At 33.3% G+C, this 16512-nt stretch overlaps 1 protein-coding gene across 1 annotated transcript in view; it reads left to right on the top strand.

The window, feature by feature from the left end:
• The window catches only part of CDH9 (cadherin 9), a 162638-nt gene extending 149157 nt beyond the window's left edge, over positions 1-13481 (top strand). The window contains exons 8-12 of the mRNA XM_003263184.3: positions 3365-3501; positions 3976-4097; positions 7830-7947; positions 8048-8299; positions 12257-13481. Coding sequence (XP_003263232.1) covers positions 3365-3501; positions 3976-4097; positions 7830-7947; positions 8048-8299; positions 12257-12744 — 1117 coding nt within the window. The 3' untranslated portion in view covers positions 12745-13481. The remainder of the gene's footprint in view (positions 1-3364; positions 3502-3975; positions 4098-7829; positions 7948-8047; positions 8300-12256) is intronic.
• The last annotated feature ends 3031 nt before the right edge of the window (positions 13482-16512 follow it).

Here is a 16512-nt window from a genome sequence, read left to right as displayed (position 1 = left end):
AGAAAATGTGGCACACATACACCATGGAATACTATGCAGCCATAAAAAATGATGAGTTCATGTCCTTTGTAGCGACATGGATGAAACCGGAAAACATCATTCTCAGTAAACTATCGCAAGGACAAAAAACCAAACACCGCATGTTCTCACTCATAGGTGGGAATTGAACAGTGAGAACTCATGGACACAGGAAGGGGAACATCACACTCCGGGGACTGTTGTGGGGTGGGGGGAGGGGGGAGGGACAGCATTAGGAGATATACCTTATGCTATATGACAAGTTAATGGGTGCAGCAAAACAATATGGCACATGGATACATATGTAACAAACCTGCACATTGTGCACATGTACCCTAAAACCTAAAGCATAACAATAAAAAAAAAAAAGAAATAGGGAAAGAGAAGAAAGAACATTGGCTCTTTCTTCCTATTGCCAGAATTTTTTCTTTTACTGTTAAAAAAAAAAAGAAAAACTGAGGGAATACTATCATTTGCATGTACTTCTGTTGTGCATTGTAAAATCCTATTGAATGACAAAACAGAGATGACTGAACTGGTTCCATGCACTGGGAGTGAGGTAAAACCTGAGACCAAGTATATAAGTTTTTAGCCATTCCACCACTTAGATGACACCCAATAACTTTTTTCCAAAGTCCCAAATACTCTCTTTGAAACAGTATCTATGACACAGCAATACTTGTTTTATAAAATTTAGCAGAAAGTAAATTAAGCAAGCATCTTCATGTACTATATTAAATTGTTAAAATTATGATCAGACCCATTTACTTAATAGATCCCTTAAGTTCTGCATAATTCTTAAACAATAGATTAAATAGTATGTCCTTTAATAAACAATTCAAACAAAAGAATCATACAATTTAGATTAAAGTATGGTCACCCAATAATTTAAAAATTGCCAATACTGGCAGGGTGTGATGGCTCACGCCTGTAGTCCTAGCAATTTGGGAGGCCGAGGCTGGCGGATCATGAGGTCATGAGATCGACACCATTCTGGCTAACATTGGTGAAACCCCGTCTCTACTAAAAATACAAAAAGAAAAGATTAGCCGGGTGTGGTGGCGGGCGCCTGTAGTTCCAGCTACTCCGGAGGCTGAGGCAGGAGAATGGTGGAAACCCAGAAAGCGGAGCTTGCAGTGAGCCGAGATCACGCCACTGCACTGCAGCCTGGGCAACAGAGCGAGACTCCATTTCAAAAAAAAAAAAAATGCCAGTATTCATAATGTTTCAAAACCTAAATATCTATTACTTGTGTTTGCCAAAGCCAGTGCTACACTGTGAATATATTTAAGATTTATAATGGGAGCTGTAATTTCCCAATTCACTTGATCAAAAGGGAGTTCATAATAAGATAAGATGCCTTTAATAAGATACCTAGAAAAATGAGGGCTACACCAGAGGCTGATTAGCCTGTTAATTGTCTTTCATTGCTTTTCCTGTTTCTGTTCTTATTCTAATCACTTCATCCCATAGCCTAAAACTGCTATATAAAACCTAGCCTGTGGAGCTACAGCATAGGATTCATCGAAGAGTTTGTTAAAAATGCACAATCTCAGCTCCCACCCCAGACCTACTGAATCAAATTCTGTTTTTAACAGGATTCGTATGTGATTCACCTAAATGTTAATGTTTGACAAGCACTCACTTTCTGATATGGCTCAATTAAAGACTGCAACAGAAATCTCAAAAAGATGTAAAAAATTAACTAGTACAGCATAACATGGTCTGATGTAACTGAAGGACTTTCGTATAAATTAATCTTTTCGAAAATTTATCTTGTAAGGATATATTAGATTTCTACTGCTGCCACAAAAATACTATAAATGCATTATTATCTTATAGATAGGTCTGAACTTCTGTAGGTCAGAAGTTCAGTATGTGTCTCACTGGGCTAAAGTCAAGGTGGGCAGTGTGAACAGGGCCATATTTCTTTCTGTATATTCTAGGCAGGGAATTGCTTCCTTGATCATTCAGGTTGTGAACAAATTTCAAGTCCTTGCAGTTGTGTGGGCAAGGCCCCTGTTTCCTTGCTGGATGTCAGCTTAAGGACCATTCCTGGTTTTTAGAGGCTGCCTATGTGCGTTTTTTATTGGTTTGTGGCTCCATTCTTTCAGCTTTAAAGCCAGCAACAAAGGGTCAAGTACTTCTTATTCTTCAAATCTCTTCTCTTTTTTTCTTCTGTTTCATCTCTCCAAACCAATTTTCTGCCTTCCCATTTCACTTTGTTTGTTTGTTTGTTTGTTTTTGAGACGGAGTCTCACTCTGTCACCCAGGCTGGAGTGCAGTGGTGCCATCTCAGCTCACTGCAACCTCTGCCTCCCGGGTTCAAGCGATTCTCCTGCCTCAGCCTCCCGAGTAGCTGGGATTACAGGTGTCTGCCACCATGCCTGGCTAATTTTTGTATTTTTAGTAGAGACAGGGTTTCACCATGTTTGTCAGGCTGGTCTCGAACTCCTGACTTCAGATGATCCACTCACCTCAGTCTCCCAAAGTTTTGGGATTATAGGTGTGAGCCACCCCGCCTGGTCTTCCCATTCCACTTTTAAGAACTCATAGGATTAAACTAGGCACACCTTGATAATCAGGGATAATTCCCTGTTTCAGTGTTTTTTAACCTTAATCACATCTGCAAAATTACTTTTGCTGTGTAAAACAGCATCTTCACAGGTTCTGGGGATTAGGGTATAGACATCTTAGGGAGAGGAGATATTATTTTGTCAACTGCAGAGTGATACAAAGCTGACAATGACGTCTTCCCCATACAGCCCTGATGAGAAAGTCACAGAACTCTGTGGTGATATAACATTTCATTTTGCTTTGAAATAAGTTGGAGGGACAGATTAGAGGAAGACCTTGATTCAGCTGGATATTCCTTGAATAAAAAACCATTCAAGAGCAATATATTTTATAATAGCCTTCTCGATATTCGCTTATAGAGGACTGTGGACACAGTTATGTATTTTTTAACATACTTTTGATTTATTCATTACTATTGACTCAGTCAAATTTAACATTCCTGTTTAAAGTGTCTCAAGCCCTGCAGTAGGCCTATGATAGGATAAGTGAACCAAGTGATACTTAAGAACTCACTTTAACAGCTGCCACCCGGATTCATGTGTATAAATAACAGTTCTAAAGCACACATAACATAATAGTAAGTGGAAAGAGTCAAATATATGAAATTGCTCAAATAACAATTCTATAAAATAAAAATTCAAGAAAGTTGTTAGCATTTTGCATTTCATGTCTTTGTCAGATCATTGTGGAAATTACCTATAATTTTAAGAAAGAGTAGAACTAATAACCTTAGAAGAATGCCTGGATTTATGAGTCTCTCTTCTGCCAGGTACTCTGTTGATCGGCATACTGATATGGACCGTATTTTCGGCATCCACTCAGAAAATGGCTCTATTTTCACTTTGAAAGCCCTTGACCGGGAATCATCTCCTTGGCATAACATCACTGTTACAGCCACAGAAATAAGTATGTCGGAGCTACATCTACCTGAACACACTGTCTTTCATCAAAGTGGTAAAATAATAGCACCAGCTAGACTCATTTTCTTGAGTGGCATGATTGTACCCTTAGCAAGATCTTAGAGAAATGGCTTAGAATGTCAACACATTTTTAAATTATTTCTAAGGATTATCAAATAATTCATTCATTTCAAATTTGATTTTCTTGTACACCTTATATAAGAGAGAAATATAATTTAACCTCATAAAAATAATCTAAGAAAATTATCTATTAGAAATAATACTTCATTCTCAATTATGTTTTCCTCAATTTTATTGTGCTTTTCTTTTGGACCATGTAAGAGAGCTGAGATATTCATCAGCAGCCCAATTGAGAAAGCGAACACCACAAAAAGGATCTGTTGCTAAGCTACAAATGGGTGAGTGGTTTCACTGCTTCTGTGTAAATGAGACTGAAATCTTACACATGTTCTCGTTGCAGATAACCCAAAACAAAGTAGCCACATCCCTGTCTTCATCAGAATTCTAGATATAAATGACCATGCTCCGGAATTTGCCATGTATTACGAAACATTTGTTTGTGAAAATGCAAAACCTGGGCAGGTAAATAAAATCATTAAAAACTTAAAAGAATATATTTTCTCTTTACAAAGTCAAATGACATTACATCACTTTATTTGCAGGATTTCTTTTGTGCAAGCTATTGTCAATACTTCTTGTCCACTATTTATCCTTAACAAATAACTCACAGTGATTTTTGAAAAAGGTGATTAAAATTGTTTTTATAATGGAATCAATAATATAGTAGGGAATATTATAACATATGTTTTAATTTATATACTAGGTTTATAGTGAATATCATATATGTAGAAGCTGTTACCTGCATTCATAGTTATGCTTATGCTGAGTTATCTTCACTAATAGAATGAAAATATATCATTAAATAAAACCTGAAGTATGAAAATGAAATTGTTTCATGTTACTATGAAGGTAATCATAATCATTGTTTTCTTGATTACATTTTGCCACTTTTAATAGTTTTAGATTTTGATATGAGTGATATTTTGTAAGTTTTAAAGTTTCATATCACTGAAATGAAGTAGATTTGTTTGTAAAAGAATTACGAAGTCTCCTCACAAAGTAATTCTTTCAAATGTATACAAAGTATTCTAAATAAATGCAGAACATGCTCATTTTTGACAAAAACGTAGTATTTTTCAATAACAGTAACTGCATAAATTTTACCAAAAGTAATTTAACCATGTAATTAACTACTTTAAAGATAAAATAGGTAGATGTTAAGAATCATCTATAATTCCATCATGTCTCTTTAAGGTAGAAAATAAACTAAAATACAGTTTTTCTTCTATTCCAATAGAGAATATTATGAACTGAATGTTTGTAGCCCTCCTCCAAATTCAAATATTGAAAATGTAACCCTAGTGTCATTGTATTTGGAGATGATGTTTCAAAGAAGTAATTAAGATGAAGTGAGGTTACAAGGGGATACAGCCTGATCTGATGGAAGTAACATACAAAGAAAAGAAAACAGAGAGCTCTTGCTCTCTCTTTCTCCCTGTCCCTGAATTCATGGACCAAGGAAAAGCCGTATGATGGCACTCAGGGAGAAGGTAGCTATTCATATTTGCAAGCCCTCACCAGAAGCCAACCATGCTAGCCTCTAGATCTCAACCTTACATTCTCCAGAGCTATGAGAAAATGCATTTCTGTTGTTTAAGCCAGTAAGTTTGTGGGATTGTTATGGCAGACCAGCTGACTAAGACAGAGATACACAGCACATTCCACCTACATATACAAAAATACAAATGAGATTTTTATTTGTAATAACATGGAATTTTTACATAGCTATTTGGATAAAAATTTGCTTTCCTTTTTCATTTTGCAACATATAATGGGCATCTCAGTTTAGTAAATGATTTTTCTAATTTGATGCTTAATTTTCATAGCATAGTTACATATTACTTATTCTATTATTACCTTCTTAATGGAAATTTGGTTTATCCACAAAATGTTACCCTAGCAGTACCCCAGTCATACTATAATGAGCATTGTAGTGCATTTTGCTTGTTTACCACCTGGTACTACTTTCTTTTGATATAATTCTCAAAGTAGGAAAAATTAAATTGTATCTATAAATATTAATAAATGTTCCCAAATAATTCTCCAAATCTGTCATAAACTAGGTGATATTTCCACCAAACACGTATGATTGCCTATGTACTTGGCAACTCTAGATTTTAAATGTCTGCCAATATGTAAATTTCTCATAACACTTTTAGTGTGAATTCTTTTAAACTCATTAAGGCCAAACTTTTTTTTTTCATAAAAACGTGGACTTAAAAATAATTTACAGCTGTATTAGTTTCCGAGGGCTGCCATGACAAATTACCACAAACAGAATGACTTAAAACACAGAATTTTATTTCTCATAGTTTTGGAGGCCGGAAGTATAAAATTAACATGCAACAGGGCTATGCTCTCTCTAAAGGCTCTAGGAGACTATCCTCCCTTGGCACTTTCTAGCTTCATGTGCTTGCCAGCCATCCTTGACATCCTTTGGCTTGTGGACGCCAATTACTCCAATCTCTGTCTCCATCATTTCATGGCATTCTTCCTGTATCTGTTTCTGTGCCCAAATTTGCTTCTTCTTATGAGGACTCCAGTCATTGAATTAGAGTCCTCCCTAATTTAGAATGATCTTATTTTAACTTGATTTTATCTGCAAAGAGCCTATTTCCAAATAAGCCACATTCACAGGTACTGGGATTTAGGAGTTGAACAGATATTTTGGGGGAACACAAGTCAACCTACAATCACATATAAATATTCTTTACTCGCTTATCTCTTAGTATGCTTGTCTTTTACTGATTCATGTGTGTTATTGATATATTATATGCTAATATTTTATAAAAATTAAGTATAATTGATATTAACTAATTATAATTATTTAATATATATTACTCTAATTGAACTTAACGAAGTTAAAAATAAAATAGATTCTAAGTATATGTATATCCTCATAAAATATACTTATACAAAGCCCATCTAATAATTTCAAGACTTCAAATGTCATATATAACTAAAAGACCAACTTTTTATGATTTAAATTATTACTAGAAGATTTGTTATTGCTATGTAGGAACAGAGGTTGAGCAAAAGTATTAGATCTTATATAATTATTTTCTTATGTTCCAATTTTCTAAGGAGAAAAGCTTATTAAAAATTGTGCACTTTCAAAAGCACTTTATTAAAAATACAGTTACATATCACGCTATAAAAATGATGTAATTATTGTTAATATAAAATTAAAAGTGAAAGTAGCACTGACTAGTGAGTATGTAGGTTAGAATAGTTGTAAAAGGTATACAGTAAAACAATGGAAAGCTTAAACTATTGTGAATTTCAATAACTTTTCACCACATAATGTTAGACTATGAGACCTGCTTATTTTTGTAGAAGAGAACGCTAAAAGTCAGAGTAATTAAATGGCTGTGATTTCAAATCACATGGATGGGAAGCACCCCAATGTGTAGCTCAGTGCTTTTTCCTCTATAAAATGCTCAGTGAAATTTTTCTGCCCAACCCATAGTTGGCTGTTCCGTATTCCATCAGGACACACTTCTTATTTACTTACACTAGCCCAGCCAAGAGGTGCTCTAATTTTGAAACTTCAACATTGATTTTACAAAATATTAAAAGCATTTCTTCGTATATCTGTCTTTGCAAATACTATTAAAGGAAAAGCAAGCAATTTAAATAAAATAGTTTAATTATAGTAATGGTGCCCATAGCTTCAAAATCATTTTCTTTCTGATAGTACATGACAAATTTATTATTTTAAAAATATATTAATAATATTGTTAATATATAGGAGTGATTGTGCTAAGCAATGGTGTTTTTAAAAATGCATCTTGTATGTACTCATCCTTTGAAGAATTATTTTCTAGTGGAAGTAACAGATTGCTCATCAATTAATAATACAATGGACTGTGCCTTTCAACAATACCAAAAGAGGATAGGTATTGGAGGGATTGAATTTTTATTTAAGCTGGCCAGATATAAGACAATAATGCATTAGGATACCTTGCAAACCATTGCTTAATGGATGTCTTCCACTCTTAGCTAAATAAGTTATCTAAGACAAAACTATAAAAAATAAGACATTGGCATAATTTTCTGCAAATGGCATTTATTTTGTTTTCTTGCTTTGCTTTGTGATGTATTTAAAGCACAAATACATGGATTTAAGATATCTTGTAATAACAAGAAAATTGCCTTAGGCTTAATTAATCAATTAATTAATTTTGGTTTCAGTTGATTCAGACTGTCAGTGTCATGGATAAGGATGACCCTCCCCGAGGTCACAAATTCTTTTTTGAACCAGTGCCAGAATTTACTCTCAATCCGAATTTCACCATTGTAGATAATAAAGGTATAAGAAAATTTCTAAAACTAAAAATTATGAAACTTTAAGATACATAGGTAAAAATACGTATGAAAGTTTTTTTTTTTTTTACGTTTTCTCCCCCCAGATAATACAGCAGGAATCATGACTCGGAAAGATGGCTACAGTCGCAACAAAATGAGCACCTACTTACTGCCGATTTTAATCTTTGACAACGATTATCCAATTCAAAGCAGCACTGGTACACTCACTATTCGTGTGTGTGCCTGCGATAATCAAGGACACATGCAATCCTGCACTGCAGAAGCCCTGATCCTTTCAGCCGGCCTGAGCACGGGAGCTCTCGTTGCGATTCTACTCTGTGTCCTCATACTGCTTAGTAAGCTCTGCCCCTCTGAATGATCCTTTAATTCACAAAGCATGGTGCACTGAATAACACTTTTCTCTATAGATAAAGATAGAACATTTTCACTTTTTATTAAAATTGTTCTTTCAGTTAGGAAAACATAAGAGTTTTTGTGTGTGGAGATAGACCCAGCTTTCCAGAGACCAAAAAGAAACATCTAACAAATGCTATACACACGCATATTTAAAAAAATATATTTTATAACATTAGCTATTATATTTTTGACTATGTTCACTGTTCTAAGGACATTTGATTTCATTGATTTCATCTTTGCATCAACTGTATAAGGTAAATACTTTTCTTCCAGAGAAAGGCTACATAATTTATTCAGTCACTCATTTAGAAAAAGCTTAGCTAGCATTCAAACACAGATTACTCTACCATAGAGTTCTCCTTTCTATTATTCCCAAACCAAAGACTACTTTGCCCCTACAAATAACAGTTACTAACATATTCTGAATCATCTATATCAGATGTCTAACCTGCAAATGCATTAAAGTTGTCACAGTAAGTTAGATATTTTCCCCTATATAACTTGTTGCACATTGGTGTGACATACCAAATTAAAAAGTTAAAATCCTGTTTTAAAAAATAGCACTGTGTCGCTGTGGTCATACCTAGCCCTGCAATATTTTCTAAATAAAGTCATGTTCCAACAGCGAATGTTTTAGTTGAGCATGCACTATCAGGACAACGATTTAATTCAATTAAACAGTTGTTCCACTGGAAAACATTCCAAAAAAAATTGTTTCTATCAAATATTCAACCCAAATGCTTATGCTTAGGGCAGGAGAGCTAGCCAAATTTATGTTCTAATGCTCATATGTGCTGGCTTCTTTTCTCTGCAAATCCTTTCAAGCTATCTGGATGAAACCCCTTTGGCCAGATATCCTTGCAGGATTTCAGTAGGGGATTGATGAAAGTGAGGGAAAAACATTTGTCTCAGTTAAGATGATCCAACTATTTAGAAAAACATTTTCTCAGTGTGGTTTAGAACAAACACACTGCTACCATCACCATCAGCAGTTTCAATCCCCACCTACTGCTAGAGAGTTCAACTCCTCTGTAAAATATTTTTGTATCCCTATGGAGATAAAAATTTGGCTTAGCCTTTTAGCTAAGTGCTACTGATTTCACGTTGTTTTATTTGCTCAGGAAGTTCCACTTTCCTAATTTAGAACAACATGAAAATATGTTTATTGTTAAATCATTTTTAAAATTTCTATATTAATGTAATGTACATACACACACACAAAGACAGTCATGCACACATAGGGAACCGAAAGCATCCCCCCAAATAAGTTTAGATATTTTAACATTGTCAAATTAATTTGATACTATTTTTTTTCTATGAAGAAATCCTAGAAGGTTTCTTCTTATATTCTGCAGTCAGCCACCTTTGTTCCTTGAGCAATATGGAAAGCACTAGTTTATTATTTTTCACTTTCTCAGCTCATTACCTAAATGTGGAGTAATTTTTTATTATTGTAGTTAAAATTGCTTCTAATTTAGAAATTTATATTTTCAAAGTCGTTAAAGCACTTTATTGTTATTTTGAGTCTTTATGGTAATGGCTGGACATAGTTAATGCATTTCTATAGTTAAGAGAGTTCATTTTTCATAAGATAGTGACATAGCACTGACAATAATATATTAAATATACTTTCATACATTTTGAAGAAATGTAACTCTTAGTTTATATCTATTTTATAAGGCAAGATGGAAGATTAAAATCTAGGGCAGGGCTTTTTAAACTTTTTGGTTGTAGGGACACTTTTGGCAGCCTGATGAAGCGAATGGACCTAGCCAGAATGGCGATTTAAATTTATTAGAGTAAAACATGTAAGACAAAATGGAAATATGCTTACACAAATGAAACAAAAAACACAAAGAAAGCCGTGCTTGCTTATCAAATCATGCATGCCGTGTCCTGGAGCAAGTTTAACTATGGTTTGATTTATCTGTCAAACTGTAATGCAATATAAAATATCTGTCACACACACTGCCACTATCACCATAGTTTATGCCAATAATCCTATTGAAAAGAAATGCTAAATTTGAGTTACAGATGGATGGAAATAATGATGTACTTTTTTTCATTTCCTTATCCTATTCTTCCTGAATTCTGTTCATGTGCCCCAGATTAATAACTTCAATCTAAGAAATGATCAGATAATTTTAATACGGTAGAAAAGGAAAAGCTCAGAACAGATTCTAAGGACCATTTGTGAGAATTAGGAAGTTTTTATTAGCTGAGAAACCCTTAATACAATTTGACTGCACAATTGTTATTTTATTGATTAAAAAGTAGAGAACTTATAAATTTATTTAATATTAAATTTAGAAAGAAATCTCTTTTTCTAGTGCATGGCTCAAGTTTGATATATATCATATCCATGTTGGACTTAATTAATCTTATGTCCATCTTTTAAAAGAAGAGTACAGAGGTCTCATTTTTACTGCAGTTTTTTTTTTTTTTTTTTTTTTTTGTATCTCTAAGATGAGCCTGAATATAGCTCAGCTCCCAAAGCCCATTCTGTGAACTTCTAATTATCTTTCGTAAAATCTTACTTTCGGTTAGGAAGAGCTGAGAAAAGTGTGCTGGCCAATGTGAAAATAACATTGTGTAGTTATAGGGGCCTCACGGGCCATGTTGAAGTGCTATAGGGGCCTCACGGGCCATGTTGAAGTGTAGTCTCAATGACAATGAGTATGCTTTGTTTAATCTCAATGTAAAAATTGAGAAAAAGAATAATAGCTTCTTCAGCCAACATTTTCTTATTTTCTGTGAAGCATAAATAATACTGATAAACAGTTAAGAACCCTAAAGTAAAGGAAACCTAGTTTGTATTTTTCCTTGGTAATGCTGAAGTGTGTTTTGAAGGTATTTTCTTGAGTTTATTCTCACATTTCTTATATGCAAAGTTATGGGCTTGTCCAATCTTTAATGGGAAATTTATATTTTTAAAATCGTGTTTGCTTCTTTTTAAATGAATCTTATTAATTGCAACATGAGTTTATTAGAAAAAGGTTCATCTTCCAGGACACATAATTTGAATCCCAGTATTATAATGAGAAATAAGAAAATATATTATATGAGGGGAAGTTCACAGTTAACTTTGTAACATAGGCTTGTAAACAATAAAAATAATACAGCAAGTAGAGGGAATACAATTAACGTTTCATTCCAAAAGCTTAAATCGGACCTTGTATGTCAAGGAAGTCTTCATTAACAAGATGCAGTCTGAGGTGCTTTGTAAGATAAGTTAAAGATGAGTTTGAGTATGAGTTTTACATTGTAACTTTTAGAGTTATATTTCAGCTTTCTAAGCCTCCTATAAAATTAGACCAGTAAAGGAATTTAGTTAAACCTATGAGATATGGGAAGTGGTAAAATCAGTGACTCATACACATTCATGTATGTGTGTATGTACACGCATAATATATAAATATAATGCATATACAAGTATATATGTATCTATATATGACTAATGTTTTGCATATATTCCCTTGAATCATTAAGAAATGATACTTGCGCCAAAGTGAAAGGAATGATCAATATCATCATGAGTAGAGCTTTAGCGTTTTTGTATTTGAAACAAGTGCACATTTGGAAAGACTGCTGAGGTGTCAGGCAATTGCAGTTGGATAAATATAATAGTTGTACTTGAATAAAGCGTTTTCAATGCCAGAAGTTCGTAGGAGAGTATGTCTTGACAGTAAATTAATGGCATGGTAATATCTGCTCCTTTATCAATACAGTGCATCCAGTCATTGCCTAGAGGAACTCTCTATTTGTACAGGGTAGTTAATTCTTTTTATTCGATCAATCTTAGTATCTCCTGCACCAAACAAATTTCACACTCAGAAGTGTACTCTATTTTATCCTGACTCATGAAATCTCACTATTTTCCCATTTCTTATTAATAGTTTTAGTCGTGTTGTTTGCTGCATTGAAGAGGCAAAGAAAAAAGGAACCTCTGATAATTTCAAAAGACGATGTGCGGGACAACATTGTGACCTACAACGATGAAGGCGGCGGGGAAGAAGATACCCAAGCTTTCGACATTGGCACATTAAGGAATCCAGAGGCGAGAGAAGACAGTAAACTTAGACGGGATGTAATGCCTGAAACTATTTTTCAGATAAGGAGGACTGTGCCTCTGTGGGAAAATATTGATGTACAAGATTTTATCCATCGAAGATTAAAAGAAAACGACGCAGACCCGAGTGCACCTCCCTATGATTCACTGGCAACGTATGCCTATGAAGGGAATGATTCCATAGCAGATTCGCTCAGTTCTTTAGAATCTCTCACAGCTGATTGTAACCAAGATTATGATTACCTCAGTGACTGGGGGCCTCGTTTCAAAAAACTTGCCGATATGTATGGGGGTGATGATAGTGACCGAGACTAAGAGGATTGTTTGACTTGATCAGTATTAGTGGAAGTACTGTCCATGTGATTAGATTGAGTGGCCTGCATTCTCTTCCTAGGAGGAAATCTTTCAAAAATTGAAATTACAAACAATACGTAGGTGTTGTCAAGTAGGGATTTGCTTAATCAGTAAGTCTTTGTGAATGAATACGAATGATACAGATTTTTAAAAAAGTAATAACCAGTTCACCCTCTTTGCCTAACCGTCTCGGAAGGAAAATATATCACATCCATAATCAATAAAAATACGTAAAAGGCTTTTTGTGCCTTTTCTTAGGTATAATAATTTATAAATGTTTTCTTAACTGACTTTCAGTCACCTTTACAATTAAACTAAATATTGTGCAACTGCTTTGTAAATTAATATGAAAAATATATATCCCTAATGAAATAGGAATGACTATTACTGCCATATTTATTTAGTTGAAGAATGTCTTTGTGTTAATTCATTCATATTTTTATAAATGTATATTTATATTTTTGTATTTTTATGAAATAAACTAGTATTTATAAAATACATTTCATTTTATTTAATTCCTAGAGGCAGATCTGATCTCATTTATAACAAAAATGTTTTACACTTTTAAATGTAAAACATGATTCACTCAGGGAATAAGCAGTTCGGAAACTACTGCATGGATTTGGACCTACAATGTAGTGAAACTATAAAATAGCTTTGGTACAAATTGTTATTTTTCCGTTTCATCACTTAAATATTGACTAATGTTTATAGAACCACTGATGTCTAACCATCAATAGGGTATGAGACATATTTGGAATATAAAATATTATATATATACATATATATATAGTTGTGGATAATAAACTTTAAGTTTTTATCGCAAGTCTTTGCTACAGGATCAACCAGTGGATTATATTTGAGAGTAAATGAAGTGTGTATCAGTAATGTTATGTAGATATAGAAAAAATTTAAATCAATCTTCTCTAAAATGAGAAATCATAGTTCTATTTTTTTCTTCATGGTGAGACAATTAATGGAATATGTGCTCAGGTGTGAGTAACATGTTTAAAATGTGTATTGAAGACTAGAAAGCTTGTTTTTAAATTTATTATTTTATTGAGGAAATTCCAGGTCATTATATTTGAGAAAATTTTGAAAGAGCTAAGGAAAAGTCGAGAAAAGAAACCTAAAAGAATGTAATGGTTAACTAATGATTGCGATTGTCCAGAAAATAGAATATAGGCACCTCAAAGCATGGGAGAGAAGAAGAGATGGGAATCATAAACAACCATCATCTGCAAATATTTGAAAGACTGCCATGTGTAATCTGGCCCTGATATGGCCTAGAGTATAAAATTTAAACCAATATATGGGAACTTCACAGAGAGATTGCATGTTATCTATTTTCTGTGCCAAAAATTAACCTTTTATTCCTCTTTAATTATTCATCCTTTAGGAAGCAAATGCCATGCTCATGGTAATTCCTAGGTGGAATTCATATAGGAGAAATTTAACTTTGTCTAGTCTGTTACCAAGAGATTTTACTGAGCAAATACAAAATTATAAACATGTACTTATTTGTTGTTATATCACTACGTTGTAAAGTTTTTGTAGACCAAGACTAACTCAAGAACTTTATCTTCAGTAGCTAACACACATTAAAGATTGAATTTAATGCTAAGAAAAAAAACATACTGGACTATTAAGAATTACTTGAAATGTTTCTCAGGATGCAATCACCCAGGAAACAGAAAGATTTTTAGTTTTAGTTTTAATTTAGATAATTTTAGTTTTATCTTAGAAAGGAATTAGTTCCCCCATTGCCAAAGCTCTTCCATCATAGATCAGACGAATACTTGAATAGGATATATAGAGTGGCTTGAGGTAATTAAAAAATAAGTTAGGCATGGAGCAAGTCCTCTTATAATCACTTTATTCTATAATCACTACAAGGTTAAATAACAATAAGTAAATCAGCTCTAAGAAGACCTATACTGACTGTACATGTGATGGCTGTTTAAGAAAAGAAGAAATTATATGGCAGGAGAGATGAGGAAATTGGTAGTTACATAGCTTGCCTGGGCTTACCATGCTTGAAATACTAAGAACACTGCAACAAACCAAGCTACCTACAAGCTGTAGATCTATGATTGATATGAGAGAATCATATTGTCATTAGATAGAATGAGACATTAAATATTTAACTTGTGAAATATTATTTGGCTGTCTTTTTTTGAGAAATAATGAAGTTAGTTTCAAAGTTCTCACTTTCCTTGATCCATGAAATGACTGACCTATGGTAGTCTTTGTAAGAAGGACAGAGCTAGAAGAATTAATATTAACTGGTATGTGATTGTTTTATATACCTGACTTAAATGCTATGAATCAGAGGATCTGATTGAATAACAGATCTGTGTAACACTAATACTTTCTATACTTTTCCAATAATCTATGAAATGCCCATAATAGGAAAAATGCATTCAGGAGCCAGATAGACCAGATTTTATTATTTCCTTACTAGCAAACTAAATGAATCACTGAAATTCTTCAGAAAAACAGACATCATAATATTCACCCTATTGAATTTGGAATTCATTTTACTAGATGCACACAATATTCTCAGTAAGATTTGTTTCTATTACTTTATTCTCATGAACTATGGGGTTGTTAAAATTTGAAGATAATTTATGCTTAATGTGTACTTACCAAACTAAATTAATTAGTTCTGATTATTTCAAACTAAAATAGAATTAAATTAAAATCAATTGAGTAACCATTATCCCAAATATAATTAAACTTAATTTCACTGTTTTATTTAGAAAGTTCAATAATTTTTAGGATATGTCTATATTTATATCTGAATTTCTTTCAGTATGAATAACCTGTCTACACTATTTGCATTTTAATACACAGCGGAGATATTATTCCATTCAATTTTGCTCTCAGGCACATTGAATCGATTTCAATGACTTAAATACCAAACTTAGTAAAGAAAATAAAATAGAATTAACAATAAAAGCAAGCAAACAAACAAGAAAAAAAGTAATAATATTTCACCTTAGTCAGTGGTGGATATTGATCATTCCTTTCAGTTTGGCACAAGTATCATAATTAGCCTCCCGGATTCTTTATTCTGTTGGTTGTTCTTTCACTTTACCCAGTCTTCTTTACTGGTTCTTTCTCTTCTTTTCTCGCTCTCTGTTTTAGAGTTGTCCAGGCTTTTTCTTTTCTAGTTAAATTCAGGTCTTCGGTATTCTTACCAATTTTCCATGTGACTATACATATCTGTATCTATATTTGTATCTAAGATATAGAATGAAATTTTCTGATTTTATGCCTCCCACTTTCACCTCTATCTAATAATCCAAACATACATCCGACTATTCTAAATTTCTACTTGAATAAACATGTCAAAAGTAACATGTCCAAATTTTAACTACTAATTTTCACTCCTGTCTTTTCTCAACTTGCCCCATCTCAGTTAATGTCAGCTCTATCCTTCTAATGGTTCAGGCCATAAACCAAGCAGTCAATCTTCATTTATTTCATTCTGTTATCTTCCATATCTAATACTGTAGAAAATCCTACTAATGATACCTTCAAAATTTAACTGATGTACAATGTCTTTTCATCATATCTCCTGCTGCAATGCTGGTCTAATACCCATACTTGGATTGTTGCAGTGTTCTTCTAAATGTTTCTTCTCACTAGCTTCTGCTCCTGCCATCTATTTTCAACCCAAAAGAGAGCAGATATGCTTCTTTTTTTAACTAGCTAAGTTTGGAC

Source organism: Nomascus leucogenys, chromosome 6 (assembly GCF_006542625.1).
Source record: "Nomascus leucogenys isolate Asia chromosome 6, Asia_NLE_v1, whole genome shotgun sequence".
NCBI classification, from domain to species: domain Eukaryota; kingdom Metazoa; phylum Chordata; class Mammalia; order Primates; family Hylobatidae; genus Nomascus; species Nomascus leucogenys.
This window is presented reverse-complemented; position numbering and strand designations above follow the sequence as displayed.